At 45.4% G+C, this 27,343-nt stretch overlaps 2 protein-coding genes and 1 long non-coding RNA gene across 6 annotated transcripts in view; 2 read left to right on the top strand and 1 right to left on the bottom strand.

Moving 5' to 3' along the window:
* The window catches only part of ABLIM2 (actin binding LIM protein family member 2), a 71,073-nt gene extending 66,485 nt beyond the window's left edge, over positions 1-4,588 (top strand). Inside the window, exon 15 of the mRNA XM_083698298.1 lies at positions 4,438-4,588. Coding sequence (XP_083554424.1) covers positions 4,438-4,573 — 136 coding nt within the window. The 3' untranslated portion in view covers positions 4,574-4,588. The remainder of the gene's footprint in view (positions 1-4,437) is intronic.
* Positions 392-27,343, bottom strand: LOC310825156 (solute carrier family 2, facilitated glucose transporter member 3-like). Of its 4 annotated transcripts, none has more exons than XM_083698344.1 (11): positions 27,219-27,343; positions 17,958-18,301; positions 13,455-13,550; positions 10,490-10,650; positions 9,762-10,002; positions 8,690-8,852; positions 7,055-7,242; positions 6,269-6,373; positions 4,975-5,076; positions 4,103-4,306; positions 392-3,393 (listed from the first exon to the last, which is right to left on the bottom strand). In XM_083698344.1, the coding sequence occupies exons 4-11, from the start codon at positions 10,597-10,599 to the stop codon at positions 3,166-3,168; spliced, it is 1,341 nt and encodes a 446-aa protein (XP_083554470.1). In that variant the 5' UTR covers positions 10,600-10,650; positions 13,455-13,550; positions 17,958-18,301; positions 27,219-27,343; the 3' UTR covers positions 392-3,165. The 4 variants fall into 4 exon arrangements, with proteins under 4 accessions (XP_083554470.1, XP_083554469.1, XP_083554467.1 ...); XM_083698343.1 differs by having other exon boundaries at positions 18,161-18,301; positions 27,219-27,336; XM_083698341.1 differs by lacking the exons at positions 17,958-18,301; positions 27,219-27,343 and adding exons at positions 16,237-16,352; positions 16,402-16,648 and having other exon boundaries at positions 13,455-16,167.
* LOC310825224 lies at positions 22,973-27,192 on the top strand. The gene is made up of 3 exons (XR_014555172.1): positions 22,973-23,958; positions 25,416-25,868; positions 26,048-27,192. It is a non-coding gene; the product is annotated as an uncharacterized lncRNA (long non-coding RNA).

Consider the following 27,343-nt stretch of genomic DNA (forward strand, 5'->3'; position numbering starts at 1 on the left):
ACCCACCCTGGCTTTGCTCTGCTGAGGGCCACACAAGCAGGCTTGATGATGCAGAGACCCAGTCAGAGGCGGGGAAAGGAGGGTGTTCCTGTCCTGCTGGTAGAAATGAAGAGGTCTGTATTGAGCTGCCAGGGACAGCAGGAAGGAAAATGCAGTAGGGAGGCAAGGAAGGTCTGCAGAGATGATCAGTGCAAAGGAAGAGCTTTGATGTGGAGTGGAAGATCTGCAGGGTCTAAGTGATTTTGCAGGTTGCTGCATGGGAAGTTCAGGAATAATCTGCAGGGTTTGAATCTGCATGAAAAGGTTAAATTGTTAGTAGAACTACATTGCTGTTTGATGTCTCATGGGGAGAAATTACAAAGCTAGAAATTATACACACAGATATGCAGTATTTCCACCGAAACCTTTTATTTTAAAAACATCCAACACATTCACAATAACAAAAATTATAAAACCCACTGGAAATATTCACAGTACAGAAAACAAAAAGGAACAAGTGAGTTACACAATTTCAACCCAAGGCATTGCACGAAGTGTGGAATGCAAGGTCAGGAATGCTTTTGCCACCCCATTTGGAAGAGATGCTGGGGGGACAGGGACTGAAGGTCAAAAAATAAAAAGAAGTGTGAACTCAAAAAAAGAAAAAGAAAGGATCCAAAAATGGGGAGTGGATGTGAGGGGATAGATATTTGGGTAAAGAAATTATGGATTTTTAAAAGAGTGTAACCACAATGCTTGACACTTGAAGCTGCCTCTCCTCTTCTGCTGCACAAAAAAGAGGCTTCCATCCATCTTGGAAGCCCAAGGAGATTGTGTCAAAACAGGCTATTCATGCCTTTACTGGGTGCCAAATGTTTCAAGCCATGAGGGAAGGTTTGGGGACTGTCAGTCTCTCTCTTGCTTCAGGGTGATTGGAGGCATCCTACTGCAACCACCATCTCATTACCCTCAAGAGTTTTATGTAACAGGCAGAGCAGCAAAAAGAAGCAACATGAAGATAATTCACAATAATCAATATAAATGGATGGTAACAATTTCCAGTGTTTATGACAATCTCTTTTCAGTTGTTCTGGAAGTGAGGCTCTTCCAAGCTAAGAATGTAACAGGTACTCCCAAGACAGTAGACACTCACTTCCTTCAAAACCTCCCAGAGTTCAATGCCCCAAGGAAGACCACATCATACTAGGGATGATGTCACAAAGCAATAGTTCCCAGGGTTCCCCTGGAGAGGTGAGGGAGACAGTGTTATTTTTACTACTGGTTTAAGATTATGGGGTAGACATCTTCCCATGCAGTCACTGAGTATGGACATTGTCCCACTGGGTTAATGAGCATGAACAGGAAAGAGATCATGAATACATACTGGCTTCCTCTTCAAGTGGAATGAATTAAAACAAACATAATGCTAGCATATTGCACTACGTCATATATCTGTACCTGTAACAGAACATTCCCTGCAAGACGAGAGTTAGCGAAATCTCAAGTAAAATAAGCCCTAGTTCTGGCTAACAAATATTTGAGATCTCAGGCTCTTCAGATAAATGGGGTTACAACTTTTTAGTATCCAGTTTTAGTAGCTTTAGTCTCTATTCCTACATTCTATCATCTGCAGCCCAAAGCTATTTCTTGTCAATAAATTGCCACATACTTCATTTAATAATAAAATAATTAATTACAAAAATACATTTTGGGAAACTAGTTTCGTTTCAATTTCATAAATACCATCTGTTGTGTTACTCTTTTTAAAAAAAGAGACGGCGAGAGAGAACAAACCACTAAACCATCATGACTGCCACAAGAAACAGTAGGTCAATGTCATCCTACTACTTCACAACGCCTTTAAGAGACACTGTGAATTCCAGGACCCTAATATGCTTGAAAATGTGATACAGAATTGTGTCTACTTCGAAAAGAAGAGGAATGCAGGGGAACCTACAGAGAGGCCTCCAAAGATGGCTGGGGATGGTTTTTCACTTTTCACTAGTGCAGAGTGTGAGGTGGTTGCCCTCACAGAAAGGTTCAATTCTCATATTGCAAATGCAAATTAGGAGACCCTACAAATACTGATGTCTATAAAGACTGGATGGGTCTCGAAATAAGACATTGATGTCCCCTTCCTGAATAATACGTTCACACATTAGCAGCCACAGGACATTCATTCATGTCTTAAAAAATCACTACAAGAAATGGCCTCCAGCCTATAAGCTGGAAATGGGATGACTGAATCCATCAAGTTGCAATGCCTTCTTTACTTTATCATTACAATGTTCAAGTAATACTTAACGACAGGTATTCAACACATTCACCAAATAGTCTGGCCAGCACAGAAGCGTCCATGGAACTACAGGCTTGTTCTCTCCAAGGCTCAGTTTTCCTAACGGCACAAAGACCCTTAAAAAGTGATAAGCACAATCTCCGCAGGACCGTACACCACCTACAGAGTGACCTTTTCCTCTTTGGTATTTCACTGCCTACCACCAAAATGCTTTGACAGTCATAGTGATTCCCAGTCCACACTTCCTTCTATTTTACATAAAAATAAATATTTACAAGCAAAATGACACAGGAATAAATAAACTCTAGTAAACAATTTTTCTCGAATAGTACAAAAGGGGGCGGGACTTTTCTCTTTATCCCTATTCCCCGAAGATGAAGCAAACTCCCATTTGATGAAATAAATAGCTCTTTCCCATGCACACCCATGATTTAAATAATTCTGGGCAGCCTTCCCCCACATCCACACTGTAGAAAACACTCTGGCAAGAGAAGGACCATAGGAGAAGCCATCAGTTCACTTACAGGAAAATAATTTACTTCAAAGCTGTGAATGACCAGAATCCCCTTATTCAGGGCTAGTCCCATGTAATGATGCAAGGAGAATGTATTAAATAGAGGCGGGGGAGGGAGCCATTTCTTAGGTCTCTATGAATGAGTGACAGGGAAAGGAGCAATGTAGGGAGAATGATAAAGCCGTATTGCCTTCCAGCACTGTAAGCAAGGCAAGTTTCCCTGCATTTAACTTGTTTTAGCATGTGGCAAGAGTCTTGGCACACAAGGAAAGGCTGACGGGGAAATGAAGAAATAGCAGCAATTTAAAAAGTATCTCTGCTTCCCCCCTGTGAGGATTATCCTCAGAACCGAGAAAGTGTCAAGAACAGAACATTGTTAAATATTTGGTGCAACATCTTTAGTGGGCTGTATGCTAGTCAGTTCCACCATTGGCCCCTTTTCCATGGTTGCTGGAAGAATACCATCCTCTCTTCTCCTTTCAAAGCCACTGGAGATCTCTTCAAAAGTCCGGCCTTTTGTCTCAGGGACTTTAAAGAAGGTGAAGATGAAGAAGAAGATGAGGAAACCAACAAAGATGAGGAAAACATAATGTTTGAGGACATTCTGCGAGGGAGAAAAGAGAAAGAGTTATACTTCAGTAAGGTCACAGGCCTGAAATTAAAAACATAGCTATGGGGTCCATCATCAGAGTCCTCTGCATGTAGCATATGCTTCTCCCTAGTTCTCCTACATCATGCCCTGATGCGGCTGTTACATGCCCTTTGGCAGGAAGCCTTCCCATTGCGGCATTTTTCAGACCAGGAGGACTTGGCCACTTGAGGGTTCACAAGAAAAGCAAAGAGCTTTGGCCCAAGTTGACCTGTGTGTGTGGCTGCTAACTGAGCAACCAATAGGAGAAGGGATGACAGGTCAGGGCATCTAGAAACCTCTTTCTCCACTCTCCCTCTCATTCCCATTCATGCAGTATGTATAGGCCAAATTCCAGGCTCTGCATGGGGCTCCTGCACAACTGGATCATGCCAATGCAAGCCTATTTTAATCCTTGGAAGTTGCAAAAAAAACACTTTCCCAGATGTTATCACACCAGCAAACCACTCATTAAAGCTCCTCTGAACCACTATTCTCAAGTGTGACAAACTCTTGTTTGCTCATTTTCACCTCTCAGTGCCCTTGCTTGCCCTCTGACCTTTCTCATTCTATTCGATTTTAGACTGAGAACTCCTTGGGACAGGAGCCTGACATTGTGATTTGGCAATACTGTTAACTACCCAATACACAGATCGTGATACATTGCTCAAAGCAACTCTCTTACCTTTAGGATCGGAAACAGCATGCCCACAAGAAAATTGGACGTCCAGTTGGAAAGCCCAGCTACAGCCACAGCTGCGGGACGAGGCCCCTGGCTGAATAGTTCAGAGACAATGAACCAGGGGATTGGGCCAGGGCCAATTTCGAAGAGAGCCACAAAGGCTAACGTGGCAACAACGCTGACGTAGCCAATCCAGGATACAATGCCCTGTTACAAAGAGAAAGAGAATTAACAGAAGTTAGCAAATTTGAGACAGAAGAGTGCAAGCATGCCTCTGCCTTGCAAAGTATTTTAGAGTCTGTATCTGTATCTGGTTCATTTTCATTTATATTTTACAGAAAGGGGCCTGAAGCTAAGAAAGAAAAACCCAGCCGCCAGATTTCCCGACTCAAGACTAGATCTGAATCCAGGTGCAGGCGAGCTGCAATTTCTCCCTGCAAAAAACCTTTGAGCCAGCCCTGTGAGAAGCAATAGCCTGAAGCAAATACGCAGCTAGCACCCCTATGAGAACCAGCAATGGTTAGAGGGTTGGACTAGGACCTGGGAGACCAGGGATTGAACTCCCACTCAGCCACGAAGCTCACTGGGTGACCTTGGGCCAGTCACTGCCTCTCAGCCTCTGGGATGTTGTGAGGACAACAAGGGGAGGGGGGAACCATGACCTCCAAAATAAGGGTGATCTGGTTGTGGCTGCCTTGCTTGCTAGTGGACTAGTGTACATCCTGGCCTGTGAGAAATCAGCTGCAATACTATTATAATGATTCCAACCTGCAAGCCATTTCCTTTCTTTTCATTACACTTGCATGTATGCCTGGTCCGTTTTGACCCCAAAGACACTGCGGACACGCCAGGAAGCAGGGATGGTGACGGCTTACCTTCAATGCCAAGGAAATAGTCATGAGGACAGCACAGATGGCCATGCCTCCTAAGCCAATCAAATGGAGTGTTCTGCGGCCTGCACGCTCTACAAGGAAGAGCTGGAAAATGGAAAGAAAAATAAAATGTTGCTTTTGGTGGGAAGTGCTCACCCCAAACTTAAGCGCCGCCTCCTCTTCAGAGTTTGTCTAAACTACAGAGCCTTGGGCTTGCCAATCAGAAGGTCAGCAGTTCGAATCCCCGCGATGGGGGGAGCTCCCATTGCTCGGTCCCTGCTCCTGCCCACCTAGTAGTTCAAAAGCACGTCAAAGTGCAAGTAGATAAATAGGTACCGCTCTGGCGGAAAGGTAAACACCATTTCAGTGCGCTGCTCTGGTTCGCCAGAAGCGGCTTAGTCATGCTGGCCACATGACCTGGAAGCTGTCTGCGGACAAACGCCGGATCCCTCAGCCTATAGAGCAAGATGAGCGCACAACCCCAGAGTTGTCCGCGACTGGACCTAATGATCAGGGGTACCTTTACCTTTACTACCTTTAGTAATTGAATGATGATCATAACAACCATCAGGCTGGTGAAGTGTCCTGGGAATTTGCATCCCAACCTAACTGAAATCTCTTCTCCATCCCCCAACCCTGAAACAGTACCCTAACACTTTGATAAGCAAAGACTACCAGTCATTTTTAATATATATAAAGATAGACCATTCAAATATATAAAAAACAACTACCCTTTTCATTTTCTACTTTGATAACCCATGAGAACAAAGGCCAACTGACGAAATGAATTAAAACTCATAGCTAAAGTAGTACTGCTACTGAAGTCTGAAGTCACTTTGGTTAAGACAAGAAACGCCACCTCAGAGTTTGCTGTTCTATAGCTGGGAAACATTTCCGTGCTTGAGGGGGTGGGGAGGAACGCAAACAGGGGTGACCCTGTTATTCCCCATGTAGCAGCAGCAGCAGCAGCAGCAGCAGCATTCCATCCTCTCTCATGACAGGGACAAACTAGGAAACTGCCTCCTGCCCACAGGAAGATCTGGCTTCAGGGCAACACAATCGGGAAAGAAGAAAGGAGAAGGAAGCAACGCTCCCTGTTTCGAAAAGAAAATGTCGCCCAGTGGGGAGAACAATTAAGCACAGGGTTGCAGGACTGAGTACCCACCCTGAATTCTAGCCATATATTTACCTCCCTCCCTATTGTTCTAGATTTAAAGATAAATATAAAGGGAAGGAGAGGGGAGACTTTGACTCAGCTATAAAGTACATGAATGCCATGTTGCCAAAGACTACTTACTGATACAACTGTAAAGATGGTGTTGACCACACCGGCACCAATGGTAGCGTACACTGCCTGTTTCACTCCAGCATCTTCAAAAACCTCAGTAGAATAGTAAAAGACCTACAGGCAGATAAATATTTGTCACTGCTGGTGTCTGGAGCTCACCTTGTTCTTAATGCTAAGCAGGGAAATTCAACGTCTATCTTATTATTATTCATTATTATTTATTCATTTTATATGCCACCCTATACCCAGAGGTCTCAGGGTAGTTCACAGAAAAGGTCAACATAAAAACCACTATATAATCAAAATATAACAACCCAATAACACCCCCCAAAGAAACAGCCACATTTTAAAAGGGCATAGGATGTCAACCAAAGGCCTGGTTATAAAGGAACGTTTTTGCCTGGTGCCTATTGACTCAGAAGCAAATCTCACTGAGTATAATGGGAATTCTGCCCAGGTAAGTGTGTGCAGGATTGACCACTGCATTGCTTAACTGTCGCTAAGATTGAGGGCAGGCAACAAAATTCCCTGCTATCTTTAAGCCTCATAACAGTCCTTTCACGTAGATTGCAGCTGTTCCTACTTTTATATCCAGTGACTGGGGCCTCAGTTACTGTGACTAAGGTTCTCCTACAAGCCCATAATCACTATTCTCTGCTTCAAATATGAGTTCCAACAGGAACTGGCCCATCCACAAGGCCAGCAATTTAGAACATGGCCGCCTCCTTCTGCATGACAAAAGTATTTGGCTGCAAGAGAAAAACACTCAGGGAATGGAAGAAGAAGGTAACCTACTGCATTGATGCCGGACAGCTGCTGGGAGAGCTGAAGCACAATGGCAATGAGGATGGCCTGGCGGTAGCTGGGGGAACGGAAGAGCTCCGGAATGGTCACTTTCTTCTCTTGAGACATCTTGGCGCTCTCTTCTTTCATCTCCTGAATATCACTCGACACATCTTGGGTTCCACGGAGCTTCTGGAGAACTGGCAGGAGGAATCAAACATCTGAATTATGCACAACGCTGACAGTGATAATGTCATCCTACCCTGAGAGTTCACTTCTTCATGACAATGAAGCCAGCTCCCTAGTCTAATCTTCTGCTCAACTCATGAGGTTAACTGGCCTTTGGTCTAACCCATTAATCCTCATCACCAACTTTAACAAAATCAAAGTATTTTTAACTGTATTTGCTCACAAATACAGATCTCTAGCTGCCTCTTGACTCTCTCTCCACTTTTCCTTGTTGCCTTCCCCATTGGCTAAATTCAAATTCTCAGTAGGGAACAGTTTCTCTTGCTCATGGCACTGTTCTCTCATGTACATTGAGAGATATATATAACACAGGCATGGCCAAACTTGGCCCTCCAGCTGATTTGGGACTACAATTCCCATCATCCCTGACCACTGGTCATGTTAGCTAGGGATGATGGGAGTCCCAAAGCAGCTGGAGGGCCAAGTTTGGCCATGCCTGCTATAACATGTCAACGACTGCAATTAGGTGGAGATCTCCCACACCTGGAGATGCTTCCATTCATCTATGAGGCAAGTTGATACCCTCACAGATCCAGGAGGGAATTCCCAAAGAAATCCTATGGGTAACACTCAGACTTTCCCCTTTCTACTCATGTTTCTGCATTTTCCCACTGCAGGCAGGTACTGGCACAGAAGCAAACCTTATGGCAAGACCCAGGAATATTCTGGGTTTCTTAAGTCCCTCTGTGAAACAGATACCATTCACACAACCCACAAAACAACTTGATTGAGTCCAGTTCAAGTTTTGGAGAAGACAAGACAAAGAGGAATTGAAAGGGCCAGCCAGGATTTCCATGCTTCTATGTTTTCATTGTGTTTTCTCAATCAGATATTTCTCAGAAAATATGATAATTAGAGAAAAGAATCTAACAATACAGCAATCGCGGCAGGTGTTAGTGGTTCTTGATGCTACCTTCTAGAGGTGTGATTTTGATGTGGGTACTGACAGTTTAGCAGGTGAACCTATTATCTTTCCAATGGCTCCCATTTTAATGTTTTACTAATCTTTTTGGCTAATTCTTTTAAAAATTACAATTATTTATGCAGTAGCGCTCAGATGAAAAAGCATCATAGTGCTGATTTTGAAAATCAGTTTTAAAATCATGCTGCCTCAGTAACCAGCATTTAATCAATAAAATGACATTTTAAAAAAAATGGCTGCTCAAGTAGGGGATACCTTCTTCTATACTTCGTAGCTATGTATGGCCAATAGTGCGGACAGAACATCATGGAACGTACACAAGAAAGGTGATGGTAGTGTGTGGCCTGTTAAGTTGCAATTCCGCTTATACCTTCTGGAAGGGAGTAGATTGTCCTATGAGCTACCCATAAGGATAATGAAGAGGCTACGCTGCTGCAAGCCAAGGGATTGGATCGCTTCATTACTCGGTGGGTTACCTGCATGCGCTTTCTCTTCCTCCATCCTGTTGATCAGCAGGAATCGTGGGCTCTCAGGACAGAATGGCAGTGCTGCACACTGAAAGACGGCTGGGACAACGGTTAATCCTACCAGCAATGGCCAGAGAGTTTTAGTTCCCAGGATGACATCTAGGCCAAAGACCTGATTGTGGCAGTTGGTGGAGAGAAAGACAAGACAAAACACTTATGAGCTATATTCCCATAAACTGAAAGTTACGGGCAGCATAACTAGACGTTTTATAACAATCTATGGCTTCCCATAAAGAAGCATGGATTTTTCCCAAGCGGAATTGTAGTTTCTTGATGATCCCTAGCCCGCCTCTACAGAACTCCACCCAGGTTTCAATGATAGGAAGAACATTCTTTGTAATGTAGCATCCCCTTTCCTGAATGAATCCTCATTCATTTACTTTAAGCACATTCAGCTTTAATCTGAAAAAAGCTCCCAGAGTAACTTTTAAAAAGTAAAGGACCCCTGACAGTTAAGTCCAGTCGTGAATGGCTCTGGGGTTGCGACACTCACCTTGCTTTACTGGCCGAGGGAGCAGACATTTGTCTGCAGACAGTTTTTCTGGGTCATGTGGCCAGCATGACCACATGGCGAAACCAGAGCAGCGCACAAAAACACTGCTTACCTTCCCGCCTATTTATCTACTTGCACTTTTATACACTTTCGAACTACTAGGTGGGCAGCAGCAGGGACTGATCAACGGGAGCTCACCCCGTCAAGGGAGTTCAAACTGCAAACCTTCTAATCGGCAAGCCCTCGGCTCTGTGGTTTAGACCACAGCACCACCTGCGTCCCCCCAGAGTAACTTACATGAGGTCAATAACAAAACAAGACAGTCCCTGCCAGCAGCCTTATCAACTAGCCATAAACTATTTTCCAAGTAGCCAACTGAACCCATCTTATGCATGTTTAATTTAGAATTAAGTCCACGGTCCTCAACAGGGATTACTCCCAGGGGCACAGAGTTGGGACCTGGTCATTAACCCCCTTCCAGCAATACCAATGAACCACTTAGCTGCGTGGCTTTGTAATCATTCTTACCTGCGCCACCAGGATGCCCACGACAATACCCAGCTGATTCAGTGTGCCAAAAGCTCCTCGCAAGGCAGTGGGGGAGACCTCACTGATATACATGGGCACAAAGCCAGTGCAGAGGCCACAGTAGATACCAACAACAAGCCGGCCAGCAATAAACATTTCCAAAGCGTTTGCCATTCGGGAGAAGCCCATCAAAATGCCTCCTGAAATGGGCAAAATATTCACCAGCAACATAGAGTTTCGCCTGCACAGGAGGGGAAAAATCTTATCATTATTTCAATTTATATACCGCTTTTCCATATAAATATGCCCAAAGTGGTGTTACTTATTTAAACAGAAAATCCAAGTGGCACCATGCACCCCTAATTAATATGGGTCATAATCCATCACTGGGACATTCTCATGTGCAAAGAAACCACACTGGAGAACAAAGCAGACTGGTTTCGAGGGGGCTTGTGCAGCTCTTCCTGGTGGATTGGGCTCCATTGTTCCCTTCTGCCTGTGCAATTTGTTGTCCTTAATGGCACCCAAAGCATATTTGCTTTCTGGTAGGGCAAGTTGCCTTCTTAGTACTTTCATACTAGGCATTCCCCCAAAGTGTGACACAATGATCATTATGGAATTGAATTCTCTGTCCATTCTGTACTGGAGATAATTTCCTCTTATCCCTTCTTGTTCTTCAAAATGGAGGCGGAAACTGCTCTGTAGTCCAGAATGCTCCCCCAACGTACCTGCCAAATCGGTTGACGAAAAGTCCAACAGAGAAAGAGCCAAGCATCCCTCCTACTGAGAAAATTGACACGGAGAGTGCCCATAGAGAGGTTAGCAGTGGTTCGGACATCGGGGCACCTGACCGCTCTACCCATGAATCATTAAAAAATTCTTTGATAACCTGTGTGTGAGAGAAGAAAAAACACTCCATAGGTATTGAGATACAACCACATACCAGGGAAATTGTGTTAAGAAAACTTTGGAATTGTATTAAAGGAATGAGGTGAGAACAGAAATCAAAAGATAAGCTTCTTGATATATAGAATAGAGTGGTATAAAAGTTAAATACTTTTCTAAAGATGTTTAAGTGAATCTGGTTCAAGACAGGAGAAATACTTTTATGGTTCCAGGTTCCAACAGTGAGGAAGGAACCTTGGCTTTACTGGAAGTTTAAATCAGGAATTACTCCGCGAGAAAATACACAATGGCAGACAAGCTTTCCTGAAAGCCCCGTGCTCCTTGCCATAGGTCAGGCCAATACGGAGTGTGCATGTACAGGAAATCTGTTGCAGGTAATTCAACGTGTAAAATGTCCCCTGGAGGTAGAAAGAGTGAAAACTATTCTAGAAAAGTTAAGAAATGGGGAGTGGAGACACTGCCTCCTCCTTTTGAGGCATGGCAAATCTCAAGCAAGCAGTTCTCAAATGCTTCTCAAAGGTAAGAGTGCATTGGCTTATAGCTTTAAACAGGTATATTTTATCACATAATATTGGACCTATCTTTCAATCCACTGAATTAAACAGATGTTTAATTAATAAGAGTCATACAAATCTACATTCTAATACATGCACGGCTCCTGTAAAGAGAAGAGGCTTTTGGCTGATACAGTCAGACATGAAAGGAGGTAATAGCTGTGTCTGCTTAAATTCCATCTTCTGCACTCACAACTACTAAAGCCACAATAAACCCACCCACCCACCCTTTCACATATTTGAAAAAGTGTTCAGGTGCAAAAGGTTCAAGTCAACATGAGGAAAGAGAGCAGCAGGGTCAGTGGACAGGAGGCAGCCATCTTCTGCACTGCCACCAGGTGGCAGCAGGACCTTAAGCATGAGCGCAAGAACAGATGCCTGTGGTTTCTGCATTTTCAGATCTCGGGTGCGCATGGTACAAGTGAGTCATTCATTTTGTAAAAACCCAAACCCACACACTTCCCCGCTTCTCTCTCTTAATCTAATGGTGCAATTCTGAGGTGTCTTACTTGCTCTACTACTGCATGAAGATTGAAAATATGAAGATCGAGAAAAGATGGGTAAGAATTATAACTGTAAGGGGAAGGGGGGTGAAAGTTACATACAGGATTGGAGCCAGAGGTGGGGGCTGAAGTAGAAGAGAATCTTAAGGGAAACTAGAGCATCTCTCAGCCCTGCACTGTGCGCCAGGCCCGCCCTCCCTCCCTCCCTCCCTGCCTTTCTTCCTTCAAGCAATGTGCCCTCACTGTGACTCAGCAGCTGGTGGTCCTCCATTTATTACAGGCTACCTTCCTTCCCCCTCCAACCAGGGTCACGCTGAGGGTGTCGGGACTTGGACCTGGGAGACCCAGATTCAAATCACCACTAGGCCATGACGCTCACTGAGTGACCTTGGATGCCAGTCACTGCCTCTAGCCTACCTCCCAGGGTGGTTGTGAGGGTTAAATGAGAGGGAGAGCCATCTCTGCCCCTTGAGCTCCTTGGAAGGAAAGGTGGGATATGAGTGGAATACTGTAAATAAAAATCCCCAAAGATGTGTGTCCCTGGGAGGTTAATAATTTAATCTTACCCCAGTTCTAAGCATCAAATCTGCTCTTCTCCCACTGTCCCCACCTCAGTCATCCGACTGCAATAAAACTCTCTTTATAGCACTAACAATCCTGGTATGGCTGTTTTTATGTTTTGGCCATCCTAGAGCAGGGATGTTGCTGATTTTGCTGCACTTAGTATATTGTCTCTGTGTATTTTTGATAGTTTTGCCAATTTTCTTGGAAGCTGTCCTGGGAATCTGAAGGGCAGGGCAGAAACACCTAACGTGTGTGTGTGTGTGTGTGCGCACGTATGTGTGCAATATAGGTTTGGGAGGGACCACAAGGGTCTTCTAGTCCAACCCCCTGGAATGCAGGAATCTTTTGCCCAACATGGGCCTGGAACCCACAACCCTGAGATTAAGAGTCTCCTGCTCCACCAACTGAGCTGCTTACCCAGCTTTTACATTATGACGCCCCTTGTAAATTGTGAATTTCCCCCTTCCTCAAGGCCGGGTCAGAAAACAGGCAATGAGTTGTAATCTGTAGTTTTTCCCAGATTTTCTTCACAGGATGAGCCGTGCTGATTCCATGGGCATGACTGGTACTTATGAGACCACTTTCAGGCAATGGTCAGCAATAACAGGTTGCTAGGAAAATTGATATCCCCCTAACAGAATTGCTTTCTTGAGGGGAAACCTTTGCATCCCATGCAACCAAAAAGAAGGGCCATTACATTTATCACACAACAAGTCCATTTTCTGGAAAGGTGTTAACAGCTACAGAGGAATTTGAACCGGAAATACCTCAAAATATGGGGTTTGGTTGCAGGTTTAGCGCTACCATCACTGTGACAGCCATGCTTTACATTCTTTGTCTGTCTGGACTACCAGATATCAAGCCAGGAATCCCTGTGTGGCTGGTGGAATTTAGGCATGAGGATTCGGACCACTCTTCCTTCCCGGAGAGACTGTATCCTATTTTTATTTCTTCCTCATACGCACAATAGTTAAGGATACATCAGGTGTCAATTGTTCTTGAGTTTCATCTCCCCTGTCTCCATCACTACTACATTTCTGTGCCCCACGATTTGATTTATTTCCCCTCTGCTTCTTGTACCCTTCACGGCTTCCTCAACTTCCTGATCACCACTTGAGGAAAGGACAGCGATGGAGCCCCTAAAAGCCCACAGCACATTGTCTTACCGCTGCAGGAGCATTGATGACTCCCGTGTTGTACCCAAACTGGAGAGATCCAATGACAGCAACAAACACAGCAGTGACAAGCGGGCACGTTATCTTCTGCAATAGAAGGGAAGGAGAGAAAACAGTTAATTCACATTTTCCCAGTTGGCTTCCCATGCAAACAAGCAGCAATCTCAATCCAAGGTTTCTTAGAAATCAATGAGTAAAAATGAGAAATGATTTCCAAGTTATCCATTCTCCTTGGGAAATAATGCAACTTGTAGACACTACAAAAAAAGCGCAGGAAATACAGAGAACCATTACCCCAACAGAAAAATTCTAATCCAAGAGCGTTTATATTTCTCATTCAGCTCTTCATTACACACTGCTAAGTCACCACAAATGTTTTTTTAAAGGAAGAATAATAAAAAGACACTTGTGGGAAATTGTTGAATTGATGGCTGTCTGCAAATGTTAACTCCTCAAAATGGCTGACTCCCCCCTAGGCAACAGCTGGTGAAGCTTGTGTCTGGGAGAAAACATTCAAGCACTTAAAGGGTAAAAAGCAAATCAGACACACAACACACAAGTTCTTCCTTGAGGATTTCCTGAATATGCTTCTGCTGAAGGACAAAGGAAAGCAGGCTAATGGATTTGTTAGCCTTTCTTCCTTACCTTATCCAGGATTGGAAGAAAATTAAAACATTAATCTCCCACAGATCAGACAATTTAGCCCTTCCTCCAGCACATGCACTGGAATTGCCACAGGAAAGGCCCCAGGCAGTTGGGGGGGGGGTAGTTACTGGAAAAGATATAAAAAGATGACCTCCCTGTCCCTCCCTGTTACTGTCAAGCTTCTACAACTTGCACAATCCCTCGGAGGGCTGTTTTAATTTGATGTGTGATTTGATATTTGTGACTGTTTTTTATTAAGGCACGGATTCTGATCCAGACCACATGACGAGAGCACTGGAGAATTCTCCCAGGCTTTCTGGGGCTGAAATCTGAGACAAAAGATCGGATGCTGTGGAGGGGCAGCGGTGATGCATATCTGCACATCTGTATATATATGTGGGCACAGGCCTTTAAAGTGTGCCCATCTACTTACAGGTACTGCATGACCCCACTTTTGTGCCACTAGGTGAGACACAGCACAGCAGAATGTGTGGGCCCAGTCCAGTGGGAGCCCCTGAAACCTGTATATCCCACCCGAATATATCTGCGTCCCAACTTGTAACAAACCTCAAGTGCACGTCATCACTTCATGTGCTCCCAAAACAGATTTCCTGAATCTGTCATGGGTCAGGCATCCCCATTTTGGAGAGAGGTTTGCTCTGGAGAATACAGTGAAGGTGGCGAAGAGATTCAACACCCTTGCCCCACTTCATCCCCCCAGCATCTCCACCAAAAAAACAACAACCAAAAAACCACCCTGGCCCCACCTGTCTACAGCTTCTGTGCTTTAAATCTCCCCACCCCGTTTTCCACAAATTTTGGTAGTGATGGGATCCTGGCACACAGATATCCTGCCTTTATGGCTAGGTAGCCTCTCAGTAGCCCTTTTAATGCAAAGGGAAACATGAGACACAAAAACATGTAGAGTACGTAAATACCCCAAAGCTGGCTGTGAAGGGTTAAGATCTCCCAGCAAACAGTCAAATGATTATTGCAACTGATATGGCACTTTTTCCAGTGTTGAAAGCCCTTCCCATCTCTCTGTAACCATCACCATTAGAAATGTAAGCTGTGTCATTACCCCATCTCTCTTGCAGATGGGAAGCCCCAGCTTGCATAAGGCCAGCTCCCTGTCTTGAATCAAGGACTTCCTGTCTACCAGCCCACACTGAATCACAGGACTACATCAGCCGAGACTAGCCACAAGACAAAGTAATGGTAAGGGGCTGAGGCTTCTACTTCCAGTCCTCTGTTCAATCATGTACAGCATGCATGCATGCATGTATGTACGTGAGTGTGTGCACGTGCACCCCCACCCCTCCCTACAGGCCAGGCTCCCTTAGGCAGCCTCACTTTTCTCCTTCTACAGCTCTGCTTTCCTCTGAATTGGCTGACATCTCAAGAGTGTCCTGTGGCAGCCCTTAAATGCAACAATCTGGATTACTTCACTGTGGGGTTTCTGCTGCTTCCTTATCTTACTGCAAAGTCATAGGACAGCAGAGGCCTTGGCAATTCCATGAGAAACATTTGTCTAAAAACATCTCCTCTGCTGTCCACCCAGCATAATTGTGTTGCTACTATCTAACAGTATTTGCCCTCTGCAGTGTCTGTCCAGAAGGCAGCCCTGCACTTCGGGGTGGGGGTGGGGAGGCCTGGCAGCCTCACGCTGGAACCCACACCAACTCCAGGCACATGCATGCTCCCTCCCTTCCCCACGCTCTGGTCTTCCGCCTCCGCATTTTACTAGCGGCGTTCAAGCTCCCCTCGGGCAATGAGCAGTATTCCAAGGGGCAGCACTTGTTGCATCCAAGTGGGCCACGTCTTTGCCATCCTCTCAACGACCTTGGCAGAGACGCTCTCTAAGAGCGCCCTCCTGGATCAGGCAGCAGCCAGCGGCCACCGCCTGCATCCCAAATGCTCTGACGAAAGCACATCTCCGCCAGGGATCTTTCCGGGAAGCCCGTCCTCACCCGGCCCCGGCCAGGCGGGAAAGCGGCACAGAACGGCCGCCCCAAATATGTGGCGCCGAGCACTCAGCACCGGAGATGATGGAGAATGCCTCTTCTTTTGAGACTCAGAACCGGCCGAGGCTAGTCATTCATTTGCGCTGCGAGAGGTGGGGAGGAGCGGGTCTTCGGCGCGTCTTCCCAGGCCGCTCCATCCCCAAGCCGGCGAAGCACCAGCTCCCATTTCCCCATTCCCGTTTCGAGGGCTTTCCGGCCGGCCTGCAGCCCGGCTCGCCTCCTGCCCCCTTTCCGCTGCCGCCCGTCTCCGAAGCCCCCCACGCCGACGCCCCAGAGATGCGCCGAGGCATCGCGCTCACCTTCTTGCTCTCCATGCCGCCAAACCCTCCGCTCCGCGCCCGTCACAGAAGAAAGTGCCGGCGCCGCGCCGCTGCTCCCGGGATGCGCAGCCGCCACGCGCCTCGCCCGCCGCTGCTGCTGCTGCTGCTGCTGCTGCGGCGGCGCCGCCTCTGCCTCACGTCGCTTCCTGCTGCGCGAACCCGCCCGCCTCGCTGCTGGCTGCTGGCTGCTCTCCTTGGGGCCGGCCGGGGCGCGGGTCTATTTCAAGCTTCGGGCGGGCGGGGGGCGGGACAACCCCCGCCCTGGTCCAGTCCCGCGGGAGCGACGTCGCTGCATCTGGGTGTGCGCGCATCTGGCGGAGGACTTTTTTTTCTCTGTTTCAGAGACGCCCCAAAGCCCAGCAATGTCGGCCAGGAGGGAGCATTCCCGGATTTCGAATGCGAAAACCCTCCAGACAGAGTTGGGAGTTCTCATTCTGGGCTTCGGCAAGAAATAGGGGGGGGGGGGAGAGGGAGAGAATCAGAGACAGAAGAGAAAAACCCGGGAAGACATTCAAACGTTCCCCAATTATGCCGGGCCAGGGTTCCCACAGTTCCTGAGCACTAAGGAATTGCTATTACGGAACTGATACTATTAAAATGGTCCCAGCCTCAGATTTAGCCTGGATCCATTTTCATTTATAATTTTTTTGTTTATTTTGCCCCTGGAAAACTCAAAAGGTTGCTCCCCGTTTTGTGCAGTTTTAGTAGGCCTAATTTTTGTCACTCCTTTGGCATTGGGGCCACCATAAAAGAGATAAAGGATGATTAATCAAAGATTGTTAAAACTAAGGGGAGATGAAACCAGCAAATTTGCAGCTGCTTTGATTCTGCAGTTTATATATCATATTCTCCTTTCTGGCACAGAATCCTAGAATTGTAGAGTTGGAAGGAACCCCAAGGATCATCTAGTCCAGCCTCCTGCGATGCAGGAGTATTTTGTTTGAGCTCATCTCTAGCAGAGGCAGGCTAGGGCATTTCGGCCTATGCAGCTCAGAATAAAATCCCCAGCCCAGCTATAAAAGTATCATAATACATTCAATAACTAAACTTGGGGGCTTTAACTGGACCAGAAGCTGCTGCCTGAGGAAGCCTCCTTCATCTCCCTAATAGCTGATTGAGAGAAAGCATTCAATAATGTTCTAGATAAACTATAGAATTATTGTAGACTATGCAGACTGATTGCTTCTGAACACTCCAGCAACGTTCAGAAACTCAATTTCAAAAGTAAAAAAAAAATGATTCCCCTCCCATTCAACAGCTTTCCAAATCACATTCCTGAGAACAGCTCTGACTTTGCTTCTAAGGCATGCAGTGGGAGAACAAAATTTTTTTTTTGTTATGGATTGCGCCACAGTGATCCACTTCAAAGATCCACAAAACCTGAGGTAGTGTCAATTGTCAAATTTAGCATTTTTTTTGAACATTTACAATAGCTCCCTGGCTCAGTATTGATGTTGAGAGAACTGGAACCAATATTCCAGATCCTTAAGAAAAACACCACTCACATATTTTGCAGAACGTGTTATGTTGACAATTGCATACTTTTATCTTCATAGTTTTGAGTACTTAGGGTTATATACATTTCTCCACATATGGGAAGAGTGCTCCTTCCTTTCAAGCTCTCAGGAAGCTGAAAGGAAACCACAGAGCAAAAGAGAGATTATGTTGTTGCAGCACTTCCTAAATGCGGCCAGAGAGGGGTGCTTACGAGGGAGACGTGACGTTATTGTCTCATTTTCTCAGTCCTTCAGGCCTCCTTGTTCACTCCAACTCAGAAGCTGCTCCAATTCAGCATCTTTGCCACAAGCTCAGTTTTTCCTGATCAATGTTGTCATGGAAACAGGGACAACTAGGGACAAAGCCAGAAAGGAATACCCTTAAGTCATGCCATAAGCTATACGCTTATCTCTTGTGGTGTATCTGACTTGGTCATCATTTCACACACATACTAAGATGATGAAGAAATCTCTAGTGGCAAGCTATGACCTTTTCTTGATTGTACAGATCGCAGTTATCTAATTCTCTCCCTTCTACTTCTCAGATCGTAGGGGCATGCGATCACATGACTGAATGCTTCAACCTGCACACAGAAATCCACACACACAGAAAACTAGCATGTCAGGAAGAAGGCTAGACACCTTTCTCTCTGACATCTAGTTTTCTATATGTAGGTACAGTGGTACCTCGGGTTACAGAGGTTGCAGGTTACAGACGCTTCAGGTTACAGGCTCTACTAACCCAGAAGAAATAGTGCTTCAGGTTAAGAACTTTGCTTCAGAATGAGAACAGAAATTGTGCAGCAGCAGCAGCAGCAGCAGCAGCGGAAGGCCTCATTAGCTAAAGTGGTGCTTCAGGTTAAGAACGGACCTCCGGAACAAATTAAGTTCTTAACCCGAGGTACCACTGTATTTCCTCCCAGCAAACCTACAGAGGAGTATCTAGTCATTTTATCCCTTACTTGTAGTCAGTCTGAAGCTGTGCAAGTCCAGAAAGTGGTTTACTACCTCATCTGCTGGTTGCGTGAACTAGATCCACGTGTAATCCAAAACCTGGCTGGGCCTGTAGCACTGAAACCAGTCTTCTGGGAAATTTGCTGGGGCCGGAAACCAGGGTGCGTCTCTTGTTGGGTAGGCCAGGGAAGGAGGACACAGCAGGCTTCAGGGAAATAAACACCCACAGGACTTTCATCTCTCAGGAATTCCCTAGGCAACCCTTTGAATCCAAACTATTCTGGGTATAGTTTAGTTACAATTTAAAATTGCAAACAACTCTTGGAAACTCAGGGTGGCATTTCTGCACAAGTTTGCTGGGCCTCTTGACACGGAAAGCCACACCAGCTGAGAGCAGAAGCAAGGAGGCTGCTGGAAGGGTGCTAATCATGCAGCAGACAGAGAAAAAGGCCAAAATAGTTTAATTTCTTTTACTCAAACTTGTCAAGAAGAGAGTACTGGCAGGACATCCCTGTTCAGGGCTGAGGAAGACCAGCAGAGCTGCAGTTTCCAAAGGCAAAAATAGCAGAGAAGTCTGAGGGGAGGCCCAAAATTGCAGAAAGCAGTTGAGAGAGGCACTGGCAGAAATCTCAAGGGGGGAGGAGCAGCAGCCTGGAAGCAAGAGGGCCTACGCTGTGGTGAGATTGACAGGTGCTAGCAGTGTTGTGTACGTGGGTAGGCCAGGGCAGGAATGACAGGGTTATTTCAGGACAAGATGGAGAGGCTCATACACAGCTGGAAAGAGAGGGAAAGCCTGGAGAAGGTAGCGATTCCAGAAAGTTTACAAATGACTGGAATTACCCATGTGCGTTTCTGTTTTTAAATGACTGCAAGAACTGAAAATATAGCTTGAAGGAGGAGGAAACTGTAGTGAATGATTTGGCAGATGTTAACAGGAAGCAAAGTTGTCGTGGTGCAAAAGTGAAGTCTCTGCAAGGCCCACTAGGGTATAATTCTAAAATAATCCATTGGTTCTTTCCTTCCTATTCTCATGCTCTCAGACTCACTTGGCAACATACAACATTTGTTCTTCACCCCCTCCGCAACCCCTTTCTACCTAATATTCCTTCTTTGCTAACAGCTGCAGCTATTCACAAATGAAGACATAGTGTAGAATCAGTGAATACAATGTTTTTTTGTTGGGAAGTATTTGAGACCCCTGATCTTTCCAGCTGTGGTGCGTTATGCAGGCGCAACCAGAGAGCAGCATGAAACGCACTCTTTGGTGATTTTAGCAACATTAATATGATGCTTGACATACCAAGATTTCTGGTGCAAGGTGACTTTGTCCTCTCTCACATTTTCCTGATTGCATTCCCCTTAAAATAGGTTTCAACTGGGGGGGAAATGGGGTGTGATTTTTCTCACTTGCACCAGACTCCATTGTCACAAAGGTCTGGTGTGCGAAAAAGCACATTTCTTGTCACCCCACAACATTTCCCCAACTGTATCATTTTCCTGAATCAATCACCTACCTGAAACAGGAAAATAATGAGTTTGGGAGACACAATTGCCCCACTGCATGCAATAAGATGCACACAAAAGAGCAAAGCTTTCCTTTATGAACAGGTCCTAGTGGTGCTACATTAGATGCTGCCTTCCATAGCAAAAATTGGCTGTCTGTTCCAACCTGCTACTTGCTAATGTTCAGCAAGGTAACCATTACATGCACATATCACGTGCACAACAAGGTCTAACACGAGATATAGTAATGGCCGAGTAAGAGAGTGCAGAATGTTTGCGTATATTTTCAGTCTGCTTGTGAGAATCATCAGAGATCGCAAAGAAAGGAATATATGATAACAACAAGATGAGAAAGAAAGTAATAAAGGACTATCTGGATTGAACTGGATAAGTAAAGGTAAAGGTACCCCTGCCCGTACGGGCCAGTCTTGACAGACTCTGGGGTTGTGCGCCCATCTCACTCAAGAGGCCAGGGGCCAGCGCTGTCCGGAGACACTTCCGGGTCACGTGGCCAGCGTCACGTGGCCAGCGTGACATCGCTGCTCTGGCGAGCCAGAGCCGCACACGGAAACGCCGTTTACCTTCCCGCTGGTAAGCGGTCCCTATTTATCTACTTGCACCCGGAGGTGCTTTCGAACTGCTAGGTTGGCAGGCGCTGGGACCGAGCAGCGGGAGCGCACCCCGCCGCAGGGATTCGAACTGCCGACCTTTCGATCGGCAAGTCCTAGGCGCTGAAGCTTTAACCCACAGCGCCACCTGCGTCCCTATTGAACTGGATAGAACTGTCTATTTAAAGCAGTAAAATAAGTGAAGCCTGGACTTATCCGGAATTTTGGACTTGTGCGGAGCTTGATGTATGGGTATCCTCAACAAAATTTAAAATTTGGCTGTATAATTTGGAACTAATGTGATTTGAATAATGTGATGTGATTGGCCTGTTAATAATTTTTTTTTTTAAAAAAAAGAATGTTTGCATATAGGAGAAAGTGCATATGTACATAGACTTAAAGGATATAAAAGACATTCTCACACAGAGGGAACCCCCAGGACCAGACCTCAGGGCAGTTGCTGGCCTTCCATCCCTGTCCCCATTCCTTTCTGAGCCCTGCTATCATCTTATCTCCTGAGAAAATACTTCTTTTCCCTCTTTCTGCTGGAGGCTGTTTGCACACCAAAAGAAAAGGTGCTTGCCAGAGGGCTTTTTATTCTCACAGAGTTGGGCAAAGAGAGCAGATTTCTTTGTTTAAATAAACTATCAAAGTTGGGTGCCTTCCAGAGGCAAGCATAAAATTTATTGTTTAATTGTGTAGAGTTATTTGCAAGTCTGTTGATACATTTTCAAAGCACAATAATGGAGTAAAAGGCTCTGTCAGCTGATCTCTCCTAGTTTTTGTTTTAATATTTACAGCACAAACCTCACAATACTTGGCCAGAAAGAGAGATCTGGGCGGGAGGGGGGGACCCTACAGCTTTTATTCAACAGTAATGGTACCCAGAATGTTCCATGGGCACAAGAATTCATTGTTGCGCAATTTAATGTTCTCTCTCTGGGAGGCCCATGTCTTAAATGCAAAATCTCCTCTTAGAAACAGTTTCATGCATGTTTGGGGGTATTTTGCAACTTGACAAGGAGGGGGCACCATTCTGCCTCAGACAGCAAAATGCATACATACATGCACACATAAATTTATTTGTATGCTGCCTTTCCACTGTTAAAACCATGCTCAAGGCGGCTTACAACATGGAAGAAGACCCATAACCACAACATAGCAAAAGTAAAAAAAAAGGTAAAGGACCCCTGACAGGTTTTTTTGTGTGTGTGTGGTTTTTTTTTTTTGTGATGAAGAAAGTTTATTGGGAAAACCAGGAGTGGAGTTTTGTCTGGGACTGGACTGTAAGTTTAGATCTTGTGATAAAAACACACCCCTGGGCTGAGCAAATGCTAAGAAGTATCTTGTTCCTTAATTCTAGGCACATGTTGCCCTTCCCCTGACACCGTTTGCTGGACTTTGACATTGACTGGCATCCTAATAAACCAAGAGCAGGAGTAGGACCCATGAGCCTGAAGTTTGCTGCTCACCCCTGGTGCCTACAAGAATGGGCTGGAGGACCCCTGACGGTCAAGTCCAGTTGAGAACAACTTTGGGTTACGGTACTCATCTTGCTTTACTGGCTGAGGGAGCCAGCGTTTGTCCGGCGTTTGTCCACAGACAGTTTTTCTGGGTCATGTGGCCTGCATGACAAAGCTGCTTCTGGTGAAACCAGAGCAGCGCACAGAAAAACAATTTACCTTCCCACCGGAGCGGTACCTATTTATCTACTTGCACTTTGACGTGCTTTCAGACTGCTAGGTTGGCAGGAGCAGGGACCGAGCAACGGGAGCTCACCCTGTCAAGGGGATTCGAACCGCTGACCTTCTGATCGAGCAGTGGTTTAGACCACAGCGCCACCTGTATCCGTTATAGCAAAAGTAGTCATAAGCAATAAATCAAACATTAACACACAAGCAAACTGAACAATTTGCACATAAATCACAACAAGACCTAAAATATTTAAAAAAACCAATAGCAACCACACCCTCCTCCAAAAAGAACAACCACTCCAGTGTAAGAGTCTTGGGCCACCCGTGAAAACCCAGCAACACAGACACCTTCTGTTCCTGGAGGAAAATTCAGTGTGGTTTGCAACAGCTGTGGAGCTGAGATTAAGGGAGGGCCAGGCAGGAATTTCCATTGAACCGATGACATCAAGGAGAGTCATGGGAAAGAGGTAGTTTCTCCTTTCCCTCTAAATGCCACAGATGGAAACTGGATATGGATAAAGTTAATGACACTTATCTATGCTGGCATTTGGGGGGAAATAACCTATAGATTGGTAAACATGAGGATTTTATATTGCCTGTCCCAAATGGTGTGTTTTGATTCAACCTACTCCCAATAGAAAAAAAGCTCCAGGAAGATAATCCGGAAGTAATGCAGAGAGAATTAAAACTAGGTCACCCTGAAGGAAATGTCCCAGCATTAATTGCCATCTTGAGAATGGATGAGGGAAAAGGTGGAAGGCTCATTTGCAATTCCACAAATTTGCATACGCACAGTTCTTTTTTTTTATGGGCAGCTTCCATGAATGGAGGTCAAAGGATATTCCATGCCAACTGAAATGAAATGCATTATAAAGGCTTGGTACTTTGCATGTCTCAATAAATTAGCATATGGAGTAATAGTATAGTCCTGCTTTATTCTGCCTTGGTCAGGCCACACTTGATGTTCTGGGCACCACAATTTAAAAAGGAATTAGACACGCTGGAACGTGTGCAGAGGAGGGTGATGAAGGGTCTGGAAACCAAGCCTTATGAGGAATGGTTGAGGGAGCTGGGTATGTTTAGCATGGAGAAGGGGAGACAGAGAGGAGATATGAGAGCCATCTTCAAATACTGTCACATGGAAGATGAAGCAAGCTTGTTTTCTCCTGCTCTGGAAGGTTTGGCCCGAACCTATGGCTTCAAATTACAAGAAGGAAATTCCGACTAAACATCAGGAAGAACTTTCTGATGGTAAGAACTGTTCAACAGTGGAACAAACTCATTGTGAGGTGGTGGGCTCTCCTTCCTTGGAGGTCTTTAAGCAGAGGTTGGGTGGCCAACTGTCATGGATGCTTCAGCTGAGATTCCTCCATTGCAGGGGGTTGGACTAGATGACCCTCAGGGTCCCTTATATATGCCTCCTTCTTGTCTCCCTTCCCACGCTTCTTACCCATGTGAAACCAAAACCAGACATCTGGAAAGTCCATTTTCACTTAGGGCACTATTAAATCTTTCTTGCACTACTTCTGCTACCTGTAAATGTTGTCATGAAGACAAAGAGCATTGCCATTTGTACTGACCAGTCTTGGCCAACCTCTGGGGATGTGTACATCTGGTAAAGTTGTCCCTCCAAGGGGTCTCTTTGATAAGGTGTTTTATAAACATGTGCACACTCTGCACATGCTCAGGGGGTACCTGTGACATGGTAAAGGCTGCTTACGAGCCTTGTCAGAACAGGGTTTGGCTCAAAATGATGACCTTCAACTGAATGAACTACTGGCCTGATCTGATTCACTGTAAGGTGGTCCTCTGATACCAGACCATTTCTCATTAGAAAGCAATAGCCCATTAACCGATTAGTACAATAACCACATATTGAAAATCAATTTTAATTTGCATTCTCTGCTAGCAGTTGCTCAGTGCTGACTGAGAATTGCAGGTGGTCTTCTTCAAGCATCTCTTGATTCAGAAAGTGTGTTATGATTTTGTGAACAATAAATTACACTGTAGGTGCCTGCACTGGAGCTGCACCAAGAGTCTGTGCTGTGGAGTTGCCTGGTCCCATGCATGATGGCTCGTTAGGTATATGGGCACTCACTTGGTCTGAATCCACAGCTGCTTCTTGTTTGGCATTAAGGCTGAGTTTTTCAAAATTGCCAGGAAAAAACTTCAAACAGAAAATATAATCAGAACAAAACATTTTGACATTATCGGGAAGGGTTGTTCTAAGAGATTGTGGAGTCTGATAGGAGGTGAGAAATCCAAACTGCACCCAATGCACTAATTTATAAGGGGCCCAATCCTTAGGGAGTCCCCTTGCATGAGGCTCTTTGAAAGGAACAGCAACTGCAGAAGAGCACAATAGGTGACATTTGCACATAAACATTTCCCGGAGAAGTCTGATCACACTTGAGCAGCCTTAATGATGCCCTAAATATGCTGGCAGAGGCAGCTGGTGGCAGGATTGCCTCTGTTACATGGGAATTTTGCCTGCTGCTGGGTGAGAAAGGAATCTGGCTAGGGCGGGCCCTAGAATCTATTTTTTCTTTCTATCTCTTGGCTGCAGATGACGGCTCCTCCTGTGCCCGTCATCATCCTGAGATGGTTGGAGGGTGTGCATGGCATCAGTTTAGAGGGATACTCACGCTTCTCCCGGCACACCAAAGCTGAGGCATTCCCACATTTCAATTGCCTTTCTTTTCTTGCAGATATAAACCAAACTGTTTAAGATGACAGTTCCTGCTTTTTCCTGAACATGCATCTTTTCCCCTTCCAAAGCCACCATCCACTTCCCCTGCGGTGGCTTCTGCTCTGTTGTTAATCCTTCCTGGATCACCCGCTTTCCCTTTAAATGTGTGGCTGTGTCATCTGACCCTGCCTGTACCCTTTTGCGGATGCCAGTGCAAAGACAGGCAGGCCAGGCCAAGTCACATGCATGCCTACGCTGCAAGAGTCACGGCAGAAGGGGCGCAGTTTGTGTCTTCTGACAGGCACACTGCAATCCATAATTTAAATATGCTATTTGCGATTGAGATTCTGTTTCGGAAACCTTGCCTGTGACACCTCTGGGTCTCTTGAGTCATCTGTCTGTTTTATTTCTGTGGCTCTCTGTCCATAGGAGAATATGCCCATTTATGGACATATCTTTCAATGATTATTAAGTGAAGTATTATTATTATTTATTATATTATTCTTATTTATAACTATTTCTCTCTTTATTACTGTACTTTTAATCATATATTTATTATATTATCTGCAATAAAAGTCAGCAAATTAGCCAGGTAGCAGGGAATGTTGTTCCACAATTTTCCCTTAAAAATGTCTCAATTTCTTTCTGCAGCTTCTCTTCCAACATTCTGGGTCAGCTCATTTACTGAAGCCACAGACTTGAAAACTTCAGAGACCGTTCTGACTCTTTGCACCAGACAGTCACCTAAGGCAGTGGTTCTCTTGCCTGCCCTCCCCCCCCCCCCAATTTTTTTATCATTTTTGCATGGTGATATCACAATTTTATGGTCTGTTTTAGCGCTGTGCAGTTTTTCAATATATTGGCCAAAATCAGTTTTGAATCACAATGCGGTAACGGTTTTGACAGGGCAATATGCAGCAATACATCGCTCCTTGCGTGAGGGAAAGCTGGGCAGCCCATTGTGAGGTGCTGCCTTCCCCTCACTCACACTGATCACCCTCACTTCAGGGCGGAACAGCTCTTCTTAGTCCGCAGGAAAGCAGCAGCAGACACAGTGGCCTGCATCTTCTCTGGCTGCCACCCCCCAATCCCCCTCCCCTCCCACTCACACCATGAGGTGGAGGTGACTCCGCTTCCTCTCCCCCCAATCTGATCTCCATGGCTGCTTCTTCCCTCATCTCCATGCCTGATCTCCAATTTCAGACATTGTGATATATTGGAATATCATGCTGTTTAGCTGCTAATTTATCAGGATGTTGAAAACCAGCCCTAGCCTGTTTTTTTTTTTTATTATACCTAAAATCCTTTGCTTATTAGGGGCTAACCCAACGCTGCTTTGCAGAGGTAACTATCATAGTTATCAAAATTTTCAAAAGTGAGGGTCCATGGCTTGGCTTTTGAAAAATAGGGGGTCCTCAGTAATTAGATAATTAGATAAGGAACTGCCTCACCCAGCAACTGCCTTCCCCCGTTGGGGCACTGCTGACCACATGGCATGACCCAGAGGTGGGCTTAGTTTGGACTAGAAATCAGACATTTAGTGTTGCAGCTCCAACCCTCTGGAATCAGTTGCCAGCTGAAATTAGACAGGCACCCAGCTCACTGAAAATGCTTTTGTTCAAGAAGGCTTTCCCAGAGATGTAATATTTCAGGAATTATGAGCTATTAATTGTACAGCAGTAGAACATGGGGTGAAATAAGAGCCCCTCCTCCTCAGATTATGCCAATTTAATTAAATAAACATTTGGGTTGATTTATAAAACAACAGGAGTACAATCAAGGAATAAACACAGGAAATGCCCGGTAGTAGGATATATCTTACATGGCAGCAGCAGAAGTCAAAGGCCCTTCTCCTTCCAGAAGATGCCGTATGGAATCTACGGTCTGTAAGTCCACTGCTCACTCTCTCTCTAAAAAAATCTAACACAAGACTTGGCTGTATATTTA

The sequence above is a fragment of the Podarcis gaigeae genome, assembly GCF_964106915.1.
Source record: "Podarcis gaigeae genome assembly, chromosome: 9".
Classification (NCBI taxonomy): domain Eukaryota; kingdom Metazoa; phylum Chordata; class Lepidosauria; order Squamata; family Lacertidae; genus Podarcis; species Podarcis gaigeae.